The sequence below is a fragment of the Canis lupus genome, chromosome 15 (assembly GCF_048164855.1).
Source record: "Canis lupus baileyi chromosome 15, mCanLup2.hap1, whole genome shotgun sequence".
In the NCBI taxonomy this organism is placed as follows: Eukaryota; Metazoa; Chordata; class Mammalia; order Carnivora; family Canidae; genus Canis; species Canis lupus.
Genome location: NC_132852.1, coordinates 56,367,934 through 56,386,807, shown reverse-complemented (window position 1 = coordinate 56,386,807; position 18,874 = coordinate 56,367,934). Strand labels below are relative to the sequence as shown.

General features: G+C 35.2%; 1 protein-coding gene and 1 long non-coding RNA gene across 11 annotated transcripts in view; one reads left to right on the top strand and one right to left on the bottom strand.

The window, feature by feature from the left end:
- Nucleotides 1-18,874, top strand: part of TPK1 (thiamin pyrophosphokinase 1) — a 325,666-nt gene that overhangs the window by 114,441 nt on the left and 192,351 nt on the right. For 5 of the 9 annotated variants that reach the window (XM_072777563.1, XM_072777564.1, XM_072777562.1 and 2 more), the window contains exons 3-4: nucleotides 3,291-3,360; nucleotides 11,457-11,639. The exons of 1 other annotated variant lie outside the window; for it this stretch is intronic. In XM_072777563.1, the coding sequence (XP_072633664.1) occupies nucleotides 3,291-3,360; nucleotides 11,457-11,639 (253 nt within the window). The remainder of the gene's footprint in view (nucleotides 1-3,290; nucleotides 3,361-11,456; nucleotides 11,640-18,874) is intronic. 3 more of the 9 variants (XM_072777569.1, XM_072777568.1, XM_072777571.1) reach the window with 1 other exon arrangement.
- Nucleotides 531-18,874, bottom strand: part of LOC140605305 (uncharacterized) — a 32,224-nt gene continuing 13,880 nt past the window's right edge. The window contains exons 1-4 of one of the 2 annotated variants that reach the window (XR_012008008.1): nucleotides 8,828-8,914; nucleotides 6,202-6,290; nucleotides 1,751-1,944; nucleotides 531-650 (exon numbers count right to left, since the gene is read on the bottom strand). This is a non-coding gene — a long non-coding RNA (uncharacterized lncRNA). Of the gene's footprint in view, nucleotides 651-1,750; nucleotides 1,945-6,201; nucleotides 6,291-8,827; nucleotides 8,915-18,874 lie in introns of those variants that run through there. The other variant, XR_012008009.1, reaches the window with a different exon arrangement.

The window sequence follows — 18,874 nt, the reverse complement described above, 5'->3', positions numbered from 1 at the left end:
GCATCCTCAGGACTGTGTTGTAGCATCCCTCTGTTCTGCAGCACAAGTGCATCTCATCAGTGCTAATTACTAATTACTTGATATGCATTCTTGATAAAGTAACTTTTGCCCAATTCTTAAGTTTTCTTGGATTTACTATACTCCTATAGGTTCTCTGAATTGCTATTGCAAGAGACCCTCCCCACAGGGAGCTTGCTTCTACCTCAGCCTGTGTCTCTCTGTCTCTTATGAATAAATAAAATCTTTAAAAAAAAGTGTTACATAACAATATATCTGATAAATGATAACATACAAATGCATGTAAGAGCTACCCTCTTTTTTTATGGTTCCCTACTATGGTTATGATATTTTGCCAATACTCAGCTGGTGACCAATTAAGTTTGCTAGTAGTTTTTCATGATTATACATATTATCACAATGAACATCCTTGTACATGTGCCCTTGTGAATTAGGGCACATGTTTATAAAGACTACATAGAAATTTTGGGTCAGAGAGATGCACATTTAAATTTTTATTTGCATTAATTAATCTGCAAACTGTCCCTCAAATTTAAGTGTCATCAACAGCATATAAGAAAATATTTCCCATGGTACTTCCTTCTAGCTTTGTCTGTGTGGTCTTCCTGTAGTCCTTGAAAAATTCTGTGAATCTGGCAAAATATATAATAATTTTTATTATACATTGGGATCAGCGGGTTTTGGATTGCCAAAGTCATAGGACTAATAAGTGACCTAGATTAGAATTGAAATCTTCGATAACTGTTTTCTCTGAATTAAACTGAAAAGTGCTTTTAAATTTTATTTACTTTTTCATTTTAATACTTGCAACTAATTTAATAGTCTACTGTTGAGAAAGTCAAATTATTTCTGTCCAACTTTATTCAACAGAAATTAAGAAAATAGCCAATTAACCTCTGATTTTGAATGGAGCTCTTCATTATCTGTCAGTAACATTAGATTACATTATGCCAGTTTAAAAAAAGTTGTTAGTTACAGATGCATTTGATATACTTACTGGTAGTACCAATATATAAAGTTAATGATTTTAATGTATATTATCAGCCTAATTGCTCAACCATTGACATTGTAATATTTGACAGATATGCAAAACTTTTGCTGTATAAGCCAATGAAAATTTTACAAGATACAATTTAAATGGTGAAGTGAATAGATTTTTGAGGATGATCCATTATAACTTATAAAAAACATTTTATGTAAAATTACTTCTACCTTTGGTTCTTTTAGTTTGCCGCTTTCATTAACAGTAATATTTGTAACTCATTTTTCTAGGTGCTATCAATGAATTCATGCCATCATTATTTATGTTTGAAATACTCTACCATTCAAACATAATTTTATCTACATATATGGAAAGTATTTCAAACTAGATGCAATATTTTATTACTAAAATTTAAAGAGGGTAGAATACATTTTTTTTTTTTTTTTTTGGTCAGACTGTGTTGAAAACAAATAGTTTTAGGAACAGATAGGAACTTGTTTCTCCTTTCAGGGAGATTGTAGCCCTACTCTCAACTTAAAGGTAATGAGAGAAAAGTCTGCAGATTTCCTCATGGTTATTTTAGCATCCTTTGCCATTTAAAACAGTAATAGATGTGGACAGATTTGCTTCCTATGATCTAAATATTTCTCTTTTCATAAGCTGCTCTAAAAATATCAATTTAAATTTAGGCATAAGAAGGAATAGACATTAGAGAAAGTTTCGGTAATATGAAAGTAACGCTAATCTTACCTGAACTGGATTTATTGATAAGCAGTTTTACAGATTTGCCACTGAAATTCATGTCTCACTTCCTTGTTATATTTTGTTGCTTTTATTATTGTGGTGATCAGAGTCTGCAGCACATCAGACTTTGGTCTCTCTCCTGCTCAGTCGTAAGACCAGGGTATTAGATCTGTGTGTAATTTTGCTCTTGTGTTTAGGGCCTGGAACATAATAGGTATAAATGTTGAATTTCGTCAGATCTTTGTGGAAGACTATACTGTGAAGTTGACAACTCATTCTATTCAATAATCCATAGCCACTAAAAACTATTTCTTAGGTTTTCCTATTACTTGGGTGAACTGATTCTTATATAAAAAGATGTCCTATATTGTTCATTTTGTTCACAGAATATTGTTTTATATACTTAAATTGCTGATAGTTTACCATCTGTTTCTATGTATCAGTCTTTCTATCTCCGTATTCAGTTCCATGCCCATATTTTATATGTGAGACCCATTTTGCCTTTTGATGGTTTTGAGCTTTAAGGTTTTGATATTTAGGAAATGTGCAGAATATTCTGTGATCTTCTGCAAGTTATATTTGTGGCTTCATGTGAATGTGGGTGCCATTCCTCCTAAGGAAATGTGTCTTGTAGGTAATTAGTAAATATCTTTGTAAAAATTCTTATTTTTGTCATGCACTGTTTATGTAACTTAGGCTTTTTCTTTTTTTCTTTTTTTTTTTTTTTGTCCAGGAACACAGGCTTTTTTAGATTTATATTCATTCTAACAAAAATCGAGGAAGAGGACTGACGTATATTGAATGTTTAATGTGTTCTGGTATTCTGAAATTAAAAAAATAACAACAATAACAAAATAGTAATCTGTGGATTAAGAGAATTTGAAGAACAGTTGATCAGCAGCATCAAATTCCAGAGTGAAAGCAAGACCTAAAAGTCTCAGTTGGGGAGACAGCCAGTCTTACACGAATATCTTAGTATTTCCCAAATTTTAATTTTGTGCAACCTGACAGTTAATAGTGTTCACACATTATTTAGATGGTTACTTAATCTTAAAAAGTCTTAACAATCTTATATCTATAATTTTATTTTTTAAAGAAACTTTTTATATCAGAACAAAATATGAAAACTTATACCTGCCATAAATAGAACATATCTGTAAAAATTAATGAAGGACAAAACGTGATAACCATGTCCCATTGTCTCTTACTGAGCATGAGGCCTCTCTTCTTTCGTAAAGAAGAAAAAAAAACTAGCTTCAAGAGATATTGAAGACACACTATACACTCTTCCTCTTTTATTTAGTAAGAGGAATCCAAAAAGATACAAAAAGGAAATACATGCTCTCTTAGGTGATTCTGAATTACTTGGGTGTGTGCTGTGTAGGATCACTTCTATTGCAGTGGTCACTGGCTGAATGTGAAAAGATCCAAAGAGGAGAAAGCGTGATGTGTGTGTCTGAGTGCCTGCTTTTTAATGTTTATCATTTGTGAGGTACTGCTCTAAGCTGCTTATATTGAAATGTTTTTTTTTTTTTTCTATTTGAAGCTCTTTTAAGAGCCTGTGCTGATGGAGGTGCCAACCGCTTATATGATACCATGGAAGGAGAGAGGGAAAGGTATGCTTTCTTTTAGTCTGTGTCCAAAACACCACTAATTCTGTTCTTCAGTTTGTTTTATTCTCTCCTTGATGAATGTTCCTCCTTAACGTTGCTTCAAAATTAACAGAAAACCACCTCACTGAGAGAGCTGCTCCACCATGTTGTATTATTTCTCTGTTTTGAGTATGTCTCTGAGAAAAACTAGGCCAATCATATTCTTATTTAAAAACTCCTCATTCTAGTCAAACAGATAAAGACAGTTATCCTATGGTTTCACTCATAAGTGGAATGTAAGAAACAGCACAGAGGATCATAGGGGAAAGGATGGAAAACTGAATGGGGAGAAATTAGAGAGGAAGACAAAGCATGAGAGACTCTTAACTCTAGGAAACAAACTGAGGGTTATTGGAGGGGAGGTAGGTGGGGGATTGGGGTCACTGGGTGATGGGCGTGAAGGAGGGCACTTGATGTGATGAGCCCTGGATGTTATACGCAACTGACGAATTACTGAACTCTACATCTGAAACTAATGATGTACTATATGTTGGCTAATTAAATTTGACTTAAGAATTTTTAGTAAATAAGTAAATAAAACCCATTGTCTCTGCTACTTCAGAAATTTCATTAAGTAGCATTATCAAATTTCAAAATCTGTAAGGGCTTTGAACGTTGACTAAAATAAAACTCAGTTTATTTTTTTATTTTTATTTTTTTTAAGATTTTATTTTATTTATCCATGAGAGACAGAGAGAGAGAGAGAGCAGAGACACAGGCAGAGAGAGACAGAAGCAGGCTCCATACAAGGACTCGATCCCGAGACTCCATCACGCCCTGGGCCGAAGCTAGATGCTTAACCGCTGAGCCACCCAGGCATCACTAAAACTCAGTTTAAATGAATAAAAACCAACCTCATATAAACAAATGATACATCCTATGGCAGACGTGAGATTTTTGTAATAGTATTGAGTAAAGCTGAGTATAATTTAACTTAGTTACTTTTGAGTTATGCACACACATATATTTTAGGAGATAAATGACTTATTTCTTAATGATTTGTTGTCTGTGCTGTCGGTTTTTCTTATCTTTGCATGGTGAGCTATTTTTAGACAAGAGAATACGTTTGATGAGAGTAAATTTAAATCCAGCTCATTGCCAACATGTTTATAGTTCAGCCTCTTGGCAAACATAAGAATTTACAGTCTAGGTATAAGTAGACTAGCTGTGAAATTTAGTTCCACTTCTATCATATGTGTTATTAAATGTACTGAAATGTTTATAGTTTGAGAAATCACTTCCTTGCTGCAAAAAAATAAAATAAAAATATTATGATTCAACATACCACAGGTGTGAATTAAATATATGTAGTTTGAAATGATGTAAAATACAACTTTATGGCATCAGAATTTTTAACTTCAGGCTTCTAATATTGGAGCTGCTTTTTGAAAGCAGCCGGTTGCTTATAGGAGGAGAACATGTTTCCTTTGAGACTGGGAATGCTAATGTCTAGGGACTGGATGAATTATCAAAGAGTATGGCAATAGTGACAGCCTAGTTTAAATTCTTAACATTTTATGGTTCTTTATTTTTTAACTTTATGGTTTCCTCTGACCATATTCTCTAAGACCTGACATGGACAGTGTATGAAAAATACTCTAAACAGTGCCCGGGTCAGTTCAGGGAAGAGCATGATGCCCATGAGGCCAAGATTATGAATTGGGTATTGCGTTTCATGCCTATAGCTGGCTTACTGGCAAGAAACCTAGTACTGAGTACTATTTTTCTCATGGTAGGTGTAGCTCATGAACATATTTATATGAACCAGAGCTGTGAACAGATATTAACACAGTGCTTCCTAATTGTGCTGTGACCATAAAAACCATCTAAAATGCTTGTGAAAAAAAATACAGATTTCTATACTGATTCCTCTTACTGGATTGGGCTGGACGCTAATAAGATAACACACGATGCTTTTATTCACATTAGAAAGCAAAGCAGATTATGAAGTTTGTGGAGTGAATACCATCATTTTTGCCTAAATTTCAAAATAACATTTCTAATATTCTTAACAGACTTACAAGTAATCTTATGGAAGTCTTCCAAAAGATCTATATGCTTTATCTGAGAATCGTTTGACTGTATACAAAGATGTTCAAAGAAAATGTACTTTCCATTCCTTCTCTCGTTGTAGTAATGTGTGTGCCGTGATTCATACTCTGACACTTAGGGACATGGCTGGCCTGGATAGAGTGTCTAAATGGTGATGAATATACTAACTGCCTCATGTGGGAATTAAATCCTTGGAGTAAACCTCATTAAATACAAACTGTAACCAGTTACGCTAATTGGATATAGGTGACTAAACATGGTTCCTATTAGTTGCATTTTTAACAGAAAAGCCAGACAATGAAAAAGGAAAAAGATAGAAGTTTTTAAAAGCCAAGTATGATTGGCGGATCTGCTTGGCTTGTTGTATTTGTTTATTTAAAGTCCATATCTACATTGTAATACCTTATAATTATGCAATAAAACATGAATGTGTAGAGAATCATCTCCCACTGAAGACATTTGGAGTGGAAGGAAGACTGATGTCGGAAGAGAGAGGAGCAGGAGGAGGAGGAGGGTTTATAGAGGGTTAGAGCTGTGGCAAGCATCAGCAGTGACTTGACGTCTGATCTTGTGCCACTTTATTCCATCTTCATAAATGTCTGAAAATGCCTATATCTGTTTTTTCATAAAGAAGTCCTAGGTATTTTATATTGCTGAGAAAATAATACGTGTTGATTTGAACATATGTCAGTGAGTTGAGAGAAATAGAGGAAAAAAAAAATATCTGTTACTTCTTAAGGAGCAAAGAATTACCTTGAGTCCACTCTGCTGGTTCTACTCTTTGGAGCAATAGAAACTGTGACTAAGTTTTCTTCTTTAGGTGAATATAAGCTCCCTGGTGCCTAGAAAATTGTGTGAGAATATTAGATACTCCACAAATATTTGTTAATAGATGAGTATTTTATTACAGTTATTCTGTTCTCTCTTCTCATAAGGTTTTGAGTGACTTTGGTTGACCTTCACATTTTAGATAAACCAGATAACCTAAGCCCTGAGGACTGACAGGTTCCTCAATTTGGCTGTCAGACTGAGGCAGGTTGAAGACCCAGTCAGGGAAATGTAGGATGGGCACCGCCAATGACATTTGAGTCTCAGCTTTAATTATGGACTTGAGATTAAAGAGGAAGAGGTTTTAGGAAGACTCCATACATTGTACTACTCTCCTCTCCTCCTCTCCCCTCCCCTCTTTTTTTCAGTCGAGAAAAAAGTCTAACTTCATTTATTTGGTTACCTAGTTTCTCCAACATTATTTTCGAAATCATCTGAACTATCCCCACTGATTTCTGATTCCAACATAATATGTAGATTAGTATATATGATATGTATTTTTTATTGCTGAGCTACAATGACATGATATTACAGATGTACAGCATAGTGATTCCACAACTCTGTTCCCATACTTTTAATTGACTGTTTTCCTAACCCCAGATAGCTGTTTTTAGAAATGTAGGGTACTGTGGTGGGGTATTAGATGTAGGAGCCAGTGCCTCCAATTATTATCAGCTTTAACCTGATACTGACTGAAGTTGCATGTCAGTGTTTTGGCAGTAATCTATAATTAAAAACTCCTGATAGCCTCATAACATCTGCCTCCTGCCTTCTTAAAAGTAGATAAAACCCACCATTGGTCTGAACCAGGATGGTAAAGCACAGCCTTGTAGTCAGAATAATCACAGGATGCAGAAAGAAAAAAGTACAAGTGAAGCAGGGTAAGATTTTCTAGGAAGATTTTATGGAACAGATTTTGTTTCTTGCCCATCATTGATAGCCATTGGAGGACTCATTTGTTTTTGTATTTTATAAGAAACACATTTTAAAAAATTTATTGTGAGAGAGAAAATGAGAGAGAGCGAGAGCGCGAGAGAGAGCATGAGTACAGGGAGAGGTACAGGGAGAAGCAGATTCCCTGATGAACAGGGAGTCTGACTTGAAGCTCTTCCAGGGACTCTGGGATCATGCCCTGAGCTGAAGGCAGACGCTTCCCCGACTGAGCCACCCAGGCACCACTCCCTCTTTTGTTTTTCTAGTGACAATTTTGTTGACACTATAGTAGATCAGCGAAGTGTTAAATGTTCACGTCAAAGAATATTGAAAGATTGCTATTTGTGGGTAGCAGGTAAACAGTAAAAGTTGTGGGAGAGTTAAGCGCCCTGCCCACCCCCACCCTCCGCTCCGACCCAGTGATTCCTCTTTCTGTGTCTTTAATAGATACTCAAAGAGTATCTGTGATAAGATGCTTTCATCAGTTTCTAAGCAGGGTCAGAAAAGCCATCAATGATGGCAGTGAATACCAACTTTTTCCACTGTAGGAGATCTTAAGAACAAGCATATAGAAAAGTGTACAAATTATAATGATAGAGCTCAATGAATTTTCACAAAGGGGAGCAGATGAGTAAATGGTACAGAGATCAATAAATAGGCTATTACCAGCATTGCAGAAGCCCTCCTCATGCTCCCTCCCATCACCATCTCCCCTCACAGGACACTGCTGCTGACCCAATACATGTTTTGTTAATTTTGCATATCTCTGGTCTTTATAAAATGGAATCTTAATATATCAAATTTTGACTATATGGACTTTTTCTGATATACAGAATTGATAGCTGTCTGACCCTGAAAAATGAATCAAGAAACATTTTTATAGGTTCTTATAAGAGAATTACACTAATTCTAATTAGGTCACACTAATTATGATAAGATGTTGAAGAAGTGATGGTGTCAAGAAGAGAGTGGGCGATGTGTAGAAACCAACCAGAATTACAAAATCAATGCCACATGAAAGTAATCTGACTGTATGGGAAAAAGAGTTGATCTCATTCTTTAAAAAAAGTACCTTTAAAGCTACGTAAACATTTGTAAACCTTATTCTATTAAGAAAGTTGAGGTAAACTGATCAAAAAATAAAGTAAAAAGAGCTTTGGAATGAGACAGACTCTCCTAAGAACAGTCCAGTGGCAGAAATAGGAATGTAGCATTTAACTTGTCATTCATTTATTCATTCAAATGCTTATTGGATACCTTCTATGGTTAGACATTTTCATAGTTACTGTGAATGTATGTTTCCCACCCACAAAAAAACTTAGAGTAATGGAAATAAAGAAGAAATTAGTACACAATATGATAGATTATAAAGCATATAATGAGAAAATTCTAGTCCAGTGTGATAGGTTGTGTGAAAGAGGAAAGCACAGAGGATGGACAGTTAATCTAGAATGAGGGTACTAGAAACAATTCTGAGGATCCCATTGGAGTGTAAAAGGTTAGGTGTGTGTGTGTGTGTGTGTGTGTGTGTGTGTGTGTACACGGGAGCAGGTGTGTTGACTAGCAGGGAGGAGGGGAAGTTCTGTTTTGTCTCTTGGATACAGTCTAAACTCTTTACCTTGAGTTATCAGGGTTTGTCTTTTACATATCATTTTAGCCAAGCTGTTTCCTCTGTTTTCTCCTTTGCCTTCTCTTCTCACTGCCTGGGTTTCAGAAGAAACTTTGGGTAGTTTATTGTATTTTATTAATCAGTATAAACCACAATGACTTATATCTAGAAAGATTACGCCCATTTTGTCTGAAATCACGTATAGAATATGACGCACTTTTTTTCAGAAAGTCTTATATTTACATTGTGTCCTCATTCCTATCTCAATGAGTCTTTTATCATGAAATGAAGATTCTTGCCTTTGGATTCATTAACATTTTGAGAGTAACATGAATATCAGTGCTACATGTGAGAGTGTTTTTTAATTGTGATTTTAAAGGACACAGAGCCTCTAAAACTCATCTGTATACTAGTCTGAGGAATAGCTATGAATTTTGGTGTCATTAGCTTATAGGAGCTTGAAATGGGGAGGAGGAGTTGTTTTTTGGTTATTTTTCTCAGAATAATTGACGAATACAGCATCCTAAATAGAAAGTACTATAGATGATCATATATAAACATTATTCTAATTCAGCTCGGATGTTTAAGAGCTGCTCTCTGTTAAATTTAAAAGATAAGCATCCAGTAAAAATTCCCTGAAATCACACAGTTGACCATTCACATAGACAGGCCTTGACGAAGTGGGATGATGGGGAGTTTGTAGCGCTCAAACAGGAAAGGAGGAGTCGTGCTTGATCCCTTATTTTCGTTCAGACCATTAATTTTCTCACAGTTTGGATTTCATACTTCCCAGCTTTATATATGCTTGCAGCTTTCTTACGAGCAGATCCATACCACTTTTCAGAGTGATCCAATGGGAATCTGACTATCTAAACTCCCTGTGCCCTCGCTAAGCCAACTTCAGACTGTGATTTAAATAACTAAGTAACAACAACAACAAAAATAATAACTAAGTAACATATGATTCTAACTGTTACAGATCGGCTTCAAAACCAGGCACCTGGCTGCAAGTATCTGACACACTCTTGAAGGAACCAGTGACCTGTCTGTCCCCAGATGGATAACTTAACAGTTTTGTTCTCTGTCCATTCACTGCAGATAACAGGAATTCCAGGTTAGGAATTGTGGAGTGAGAAGGCATGCACACTCTTTAGTTAGATCAGGATCCAGGCAGCCCCGGTGGCCCAGTGGTTTGGTGCCACCTTCAGCCTAGGGTGTGATCCTGGAGACCTGGGATTGAGTCCCATGTCAGGCTCCCTGCATGGATCCTGCTTCTCCCTCTGCCTGTGTCTCTGCCCCCTACCCCCCTCTCTCTGTCATAAAAAAAAAAAAAAAAAAAAAAAAAATCTTAGATCAGGATCCAAAATCTGATTCCATGACCTCATTACTAGGAGACATTGGCAAGTAATTTCACTTCCTTGAGCTGTTATTTCTCCATCTGGGACATTTCAGGAAGAGATTAGGGTCTTGTGGAGTAGTCAGAGAAATCTTTATGAAGAAATATATTACTTGGGCTGCTTACACAAGAGTTGGATAAACAGGATAAAGGATGGCTCTTCAAAGTTATGATGTGATGAATTATAGAATAGTTGAATATGCGTTGGACAATAGCTGTAAATATTCTCCCATGGTTAATGCTTTGCATGTAGTAATTGTACAACATCCTAGAAAGGTCGTAAGCTCTTTTCATATTGTGGTTGGAATGAAGGAATATAATATTTAGCTTTTCTGATTCTTTATTTTGGTTTTGATCATCTTTGTTCAGGTATAATTTCATACAATAAAGTTCATCCACTTTAAGCATTCAAATCAATATATTATGAAGTAGTATACAGGCATATCCACCAGCAGTCAAGAGTAGAATGTGTCCATCATCCCAAAAAGTTCCTTCCTGTCTCTTGGCATCAGTCCCCAACTCCTTTACCCTGGCTCCTGAAACCTTCTAGAATGTCCTATAAATGGAGTCAGTCATTCAGCTTGTTGTCTTATGTATCTGCCTTTTTTACTTACCAAATGTTTCTGAGGTTGATCCATGTGATTGTGTGTAATTTGTCCCTTTTCACTGTTGAGTGCTGCTCTATTATGTGGGTACACCACAATCTTGTTTGTTCATTGGATGTGGTTGATAGACCTGATTCTTAAGAATTATCTTTTTAGTTGGAATCTGTTACCACTTTATTCAAGTGATTCTTTGGGAGGAATGTTAGTTCTTTTAGTCAAAGCCAAACATAATTTTCGAAGTTGTCACTTCAACCCTAGAAGTTATATAAATAGTAGTAGAGATTCATATATAACACTTACATTCCCCGTATCTTAGTGAAAATCTTGCAAAAGCTTGCTCAGTACCGTTAGTTTTTTATGGAATAAGACCATTAATATAAAATTATTATGGAATGAATTGGTGTCAAGGATCTGAGCAGATACTGTGTTCTCAGCCTCTAATATATATGACAATTGATTTCAGTTGACCTGTGACTGTAATTTTCTCAGTGACTGGATTTATTTTAACTAATGTTTGTGCATTTGATGGCATAGATACTTTCAGTATGTTTGAACATATAGAAAGGAAACAATGTGTACTTAAGGAAATCTAAAGATCATTGGTTTACCTTGATTTCTTTTTTTTTTTTTTAAAAAGATTTTATTTATTATTTATTCATGAGAGAGAGAGAGAGAGAGAGAGAGACGGGCAGAAGGAGAAGCAGGCTCCATGCAGGGAGCCCAACGTGGGACTCGATCCCGGGACTCCAGGATTGCGCCCTGGGCTGAAGGCAGGCGCCAAACCGCTGAGCCACCCAGGGATCCCCTACCTTGATTTCTTGTAAGCCTAGCCTTAAGCAATTTTAGTCACTTGCTTCAACAAGTTTCTATTAAAAAGTATTTATTCAATCAAATTACTAAGGTCTGTAAGCATGTCAACATTATTGGGTCTTTGAATCTAAGTGATGGAAGGTAGAAATGATTAGTACATTTAAAAGAAAATTTGTAATAGGAGTCTTGTTATTAAAGAACGCTACACAATAAACTGAGGGCATATTTATCTTGAATTGTTGATTGAATTAGCTTTGTAATATATTTTAGTCTGTTGGTTATCAAATGCTATAAATCAGAGATCTCAAAGTCATCCATGCATAGCTCTGAATCATTTAGGGGGGCCTAGGGGGTGGAATGTGTATGTAGAGATGCTATGTTTGTCAGATCATGCATGAAGTCAGAATAAATTTTCAGAGTGAAATCATTTTAAGCAGCTGCAGGAAGTCAGTTTACAACTAAATTTAATCAGAGGCATTGTTCTTTATGGCTATTCTATTTCATAAAGTATGTTCCTGACAAAACCCTTTTCTTTTCCTGCACTGTGGATGGAGTCTTCAGAAATAAATTTCCCTCAGATGATTTTTCAGAGGAACCTGGATCATCTATCAAAAGTTTTGAGTAATACATGACTCTTTTAATTTTACTGTTTGAAAACAAACTTGAATAGTTTTAGCACTTGTTAATATAATTTAAGAGTTCATGTTTTTCAAGGTTTTCAGCTTATTTTCAATATATTATTAGATTGTAGAGTTAGTAATAATTGAGAATAATCACATAATATATCCTATGTGATTATTATATATAATATATATTATATATTATTTATAATATTATATATTTCAAAATATTAGATTGCAGTTGAGAATAATCACATATAATTATATATATTATTAATATATGTGTAATGATAGAGAATAATCGCATTATATATATTATATATACCATATGTATGTCCCTGTCTGATTTTTCATACTTATTTAAGTGTGTGCACATACATGCCTGCTTGCACATGTACACCTAGATACTACTGTGTGGTTTTCTCATTATTAAAATTTTGGCTTTGTATTATCAGACCAGAGTAAGCAGCATGACTCCAGTAAGACAGCATGCATTATCTGTTGACACATCATTATAAGACATGAAACTTGAGTTGATGGTGGGATTGCACCTGAGCCAGCTATGGCTTTCCTATTAAATAAGGTCAGAAAAGTGACAGCTAGAATTCAGTTTAAGCAAGGGCTAGTTAATAAATTTTGTGAGAATATATCCAAATGGCACTCACACCAAGATAAGCTCTGGACTTTTCACTTACAATTCTGGGTTAGAGATCTGAGAGGTGTTTGAGACTATATTTCTTGAAGACTTCAATTTTACCTCTAGCCAGAGAATTCAAGAATATGCTGAAGAGTCTCCAAAAAGCTATTTAAAATATGACAGAAAATATTTTACCACCCTAAGGAAAAAAATCATTGTGTGTAAATATATATATATACACACACATGTTTGTATATATCCATGTATATATTATGTCTAATATGCATACCTCAGAGCTGCTTCACAGTCAGGAGAAGGGAACTTAAATGATGAGCAGGGAGACACACTATTCTGTAAATGCCCAGATTGAGAGGATAAAAATCATAAATATTAAAAATGTTGACTTACTCTGCAAATTGTCTGATTTAGAATTGCACTTAGCACTTTTGTTGAATGAGATCAGCCATGCTTTGCTTGGACTGTAGGGAAGAAGGTGTTCATCCCACAGCATTTAGATCCATGAGCTCTGTTTTGGATGTCTGGTTACGTTCATTTGTGCTCTGGATACCATGCATGCGTGCCTGACATCTGGGGTATGCTCCATAAGGCAGGAGGGGCCGTGGAGGGGGTGGTTGTTTAAGCATTAGTGCTGTTTAGCAATGATTACTGAAAATATTGGTGCCATCTAAATACTGGTTTCTCTTACTTGATCAGTTATTTTAAAAACCATTGGCATGCCCATTGAAATGCCAAGGAGTTAGTTTTAACATGGAGGTACTTTTTTTTTTTTTTTTTAAGAACACTGTATCTGATTAACTTATAAAAACCCTCTTGTATTAAAAGAAACAAACACCCCTCTTTTTAAACTTCATTGATAACATCCCTCTTTCTTCTTCTTTCTTTCAAGTATTATAATTCCTTCAAAACTCTGCTCATGTGTTGTGTTTCCCCAGAAGTCTTTGCTGGTAACTACCAGTTTCTGTAGACCTAAGTCAGACATAAATTAAAATTTTCTGAGCAATCTCCAACTATTATCCTACATTATGTTGAAATTGTCTGTAGGTGTTTCTACTTAATTAGACAAAACTCCTTCTTCTTGTTTTATCTTGGGAAATAGCTCTAGCACACAGGACCAAATTTGACAAAAGATGATAACTAAATATTTTTAGTTGAACAGTATTGATAGTTTTCCCTGAAAATATAATAATTTCCTCAAAGGCCAGTAGATGACAAATCCTGAATGAACTAGGTAAGGGTATTTGGTGGCTAGATTTCTTGCTCTCACATGTTATGGTCAGTGTCCTTCCGAGGTGTTCTCTTACCCATTGCTTCCCTTGTAACATTTATCACAACACATTGGAATCACCTCTTTGCATGTCCCCTCTAGCCTATCCCCCCAGTGAAAGCATTGCATTATGTCTGGGCTTTTTCATGGTCTCCTTCCCAGGAAGCAGGTCACTATTATATTTAATAGTAAGAATGATTAGACATGCTCTTCCATAAAAATGTAATGTATTCTACTTTCATAGATTAAGTATGAAAACATATTTCTGACCCAGTAAAGTAATTCTTAGTTACTTTTATTTAAGAGAAGAATCAGAGACTAGTATTAAAAGTTCTTCAGGTAACATTGTTAGGAATTAATTTTTTTTTTTTTTTATCAGTGGGGTTCCTGATTATAAAGAACAGAAAATCTCTGACCAATGTAAACAACATTGATAAAATCAATTAAAAATACTATAGTTAACAATAAGTGGGAAGACTGGAAAGTTAGGCTTGGAAAGAAATATGCCAGAAGATGGAAACCAAATCCATGGTATATTTGCATGTTAAGAACAAGGGAAAGCTTGCACTCCGCCCTCTATGAGCCAGGCACTGGGGCTGCTGCAGAATTCCCAGTGGCCTGTCTTTTCTTGTGTAAAAGCATTTGATTGACCAAACTGAGAAGGTAAGGGAAAATCTGCCCTTACCTTACCCTTGTTTGTCTGGGTGGCATGAGTAAATACCTGACTCCTGTTTGTTTCTGGAGTGGGCTGTGCCTAGCATCAAGATTCACACTGTGTTAGCTTCTGTAAACATGGGTAAGGACAGCCAAATGCAAATACAAATGCAAATGCAAATAAAATCTCCACAAATGCCCACCCACAACACCTCCTCTCTGGCTGCCCCTGCTATATCACTGTGTCCTGGGATCAGCTAAGGGTCTTCAGGAATCTCCTTCATACTTCCCCTGCCATAGGCACCTCTGTAGCTTAAAACATACTGTGACATAAAATGCCCCTAGAAACAAGATTTTTCCCCCCTCACTCTCTTAATGACAGTAAAAAGGAAGTAAATGTTTACCTATCATATATGTAAATGATAAAAGACCTCTCATGTATTCTGAGAAATTTAATAACATTCCTCACAGATTTTTAGACATGGGTTTAGTGAAGTGTGTGGGTGGCTCAGTCGGTTAAACCTGATTTGAGCTCAGGTTATGATCTCAGGATCATGAGATTGAGCCCTGAGTTTGGGCTCCACACTGAGAGAAGCCTGTTTGGGATTCATTCTCTCTCTCTCTCTCTCTCTCTCTCTCTCACCCTCTTCCCCTGTTTCCTCTACCTCCACCCCTGTGTGTGTACTCTCTCTCTCTCTCTCTCTTTCACTCTCACGAAAAAAAAAAAAAAATAAAGGTGGCATAGTGTATACTTCTTTAATTTTAGAAAGCCTTGCTTTTAATCAGATGATTGTTTTTCTCTGAGTTCATGTTATCGTGTATATTTTTCTGAGTAGACTCCTTAAAATACCACTCCTATGATTCATGATTTTTCTGCAGGGTTTGTGATATTTTTTAGATTGCTTTTAACTTTTAAAAATATCTTCCTCTCAATGAACTATTACCAAGACACATTTACATCACACAGCATTAGGTTTTCTTTACTTGATCTGAATCTTTGTGGCAATTAGGAGAATTTTTTTTCGTCATTTGCACTATGTAAAAAGGTTTCATTGCTTAAAAGCACAGCTTTAAGAATACAATAATACAAATTATTACAAAATTCCCTTGATTTTTCATTTTAGGAAGAAATTTGCCCTGATTTAGTTCTTACTAAAAAAATTAGAAGTTTATAGATGGAAAAAAATGTCTTGTGACTGAAGCATAGCACTTAAAAAGGCAGCTGAAGCTAGAAGCTTAGAATGCAGTTTTCTGTCTACTGCTCTCATCATGTTTTTTTACTTCATGCAAAATTCACTTATTTATCACTAGCGGCCTCTAGTGTGTATTCAATTTTTTCCTAGGCTGTACATTAGTGGGTTATTAGTAACTAGAGAGCAGTTCCATGTGTTAGGAGCAAGAAAAACAACTATAGTTTCTGTCATCTTATCATTGTATCAGTCAGTGAAAAGAACATTTTCACATAGGAATGTGGTCTTAATACTCCTTTTTACCAGTAATAGGCTTTTATGGTGAATTTCCTCAGTATGGCAGCTATTCACCAACTTGTACCTCTGATGTGGTGGGGAGAAGTAGTTGATGGTCATGAATAACACTGGTGCAGTCTGATGCTTTAATATGATGGAGTCAAGTTAGGATACAGGTGACATTACCAACAGGTTACCAAAACCAACAATTTTAGCCAAATCATATATAGCAAAGTCTGAACTTTGTGTTCAATTTTAAACAAGCAATTTTTAATGAAATTATAATTACAAATAATAGCAATAGGAAAATCAATTCACTTAAATGAGCCAAATCTGTACTATTTAGTATTTACCTTTTGATTATTGATTTGACTTTATACATTCCTTTTCTTTCTTTCTTCCTTCTTTTCTTTTCTTTTCTTTTCTTTTCTTTTCTTTTCTTTTCTTTTCTTTTCTTTTTTTTCTTTTCTTTCTTTACAGAGTGTGATATAAGTAGGGCAGGAACAGAGGGAGAAGGGGAAAGCATCTTAAGCAGACTCCATGCTCAGCTTGAAGCCTGATGCAGGGCTCAATCTCATGACCCCGATTTCCATGACCTAGGCTGGAATCAAGAATTGGATGCTTAACTGACTGAGCTACCCAGGCACCCACGTATAGTCCTTTCTCTTAAAGATATCTCGTTCACTACCCTCACGCACTCTCCTACTTGTAGAAGTAATACAGGTTCATTATAAGGAATTTGTGGAATATAGGAAGATAAAAAGTAAAATAAAAATAACTTAAATTCACCTAGTTTCTCAGTATTCATATTTTTACATAACCTTTTCATTTTCATATTTTTGTAATCATGTTTCTCTTACTGAGTGTATGCATGCACACATAATAAAATAGGGATTTTTGTGCATATATTGTTTTACAGCATACCTGTTTGACACTATTATGAACACATTATGTCATTAAATACAAGTTTCATTACGTTCTTTATCAGTCTTCATATGTCAGAAGCATGTTTGCAATTTTTTATAATATCAGTAAGTAAAACTTAGATAAGTTTACATGAGTTCTTGGCACTTAAAGTAGATTCTTGGAAATTAAGATATGAGGTCAAAAGTTATGAATTTAAAAGTATTTTTTCCCACTTTTCAGGCTGTTTTTTCACTTTAAGAAATATTTTATTTATTTATTCATGAGAGACAGAGAGAGGCAGAGACATAGGCAGAGGGAGAAGCAAGTTCCAGCCAGGGAGCCCAATTTGGGACTCCAGGATCATACCCTGAGCCAAAGGCCAATGCTCAACCACTGAGTCACCTGGGTGCCCTGTTTTTTTACATTCTTGATGGAATCTTTTGAATCACAAGAGTTTTAAATTCTGAGGAAGTCTGGCTTACCTATTATTTCATTTGTGGTTCTGGTGCCACATATAAGATTCTTTGCTAAATCCAAGATTGAGATTTTACTCTGTTTTCTTCAAAAATTTTATAGTTTTAGCTTTTACATTTAGTTCTTTCAACTATTTTGATTTTGTGTGTGTGTGTGTGTAGTGTGAAATAAGGGTTGAACTTCGTTCTTCTGTCTGTAGCTATCCAGTTATTTCAGCCATTTCCAGTTATTCCAGTCATTTGTTGCCAGGTGTTTTGAGACCACAATTCTTGCTCTACTGAATGGTGTTGGTACCCTTGTCAAAACTCAATTGACTGTAGATGTATGAGCTTCTTTTGTACATTCTGATATCTGTTCCATTGATCTGTATGTCTAGCCTGGTGCCATCATCACACCATCTTGATGATTACCTTGCTTTGTCGTAAGTTTTGACATTGAGAAGTATGTCCTCCGACCTTACTCTTCTTTATTAATTTGCCTATTCTGAGTTCCTTACAATTGCATATGAATTTTAAAATCAGTTTGTCAGTTTTTACAAAAAGTCAGTGGATTCTGATACAGGTTGTGTCAAATTTGCTGATGAATTAAATCATATTGATGAGCACTATTGCTATCTTACAATGTCAAGTTTCAAAAAAAAATGCAAAAGAAGTTTAACATTTCTTTTGGACAGATTAGTAGAAAGACACAAAATACTGAAACTGACTAAGAAGAAATAGGCAATCTGAATAGACTTCATGGCAATGAAGGGATTGAATTAGAAATTTGGAAAAAAACAAAACAAAACAAAATACCGAAACTACTTCAAAGGAGAGCCTAGTTCCAGATGGTGTACCATTGATTTCTAAAAAGCATTCAAAAAATAATTAATACCAGTTCTTCAAAGCCTTTCAAAAAATAGAAGAGGAAATGCTTCCCAACTCATTTTCTAAGGTTTGTGTTCCCCTAATACCAGAACTAGACCAGTAAGAATACAAGAAAATGGTAGTTCTATTTTTTTAAATATGGATGCAGGAATCTCCAACAAAATAGTAGGAAACTGAATCTAACAGTGTATAGAAAGGATTATCCACCATGACCAAATGTGATTTATCTGAGGAATGAAAAGGTGGTTCAACTTCTGAAAGGCATAAAAAGAAAGAAGTAAAACTATCTCTATTTGCAGATAATATGATCTTACTTATATATAAAATCTTAAGTATA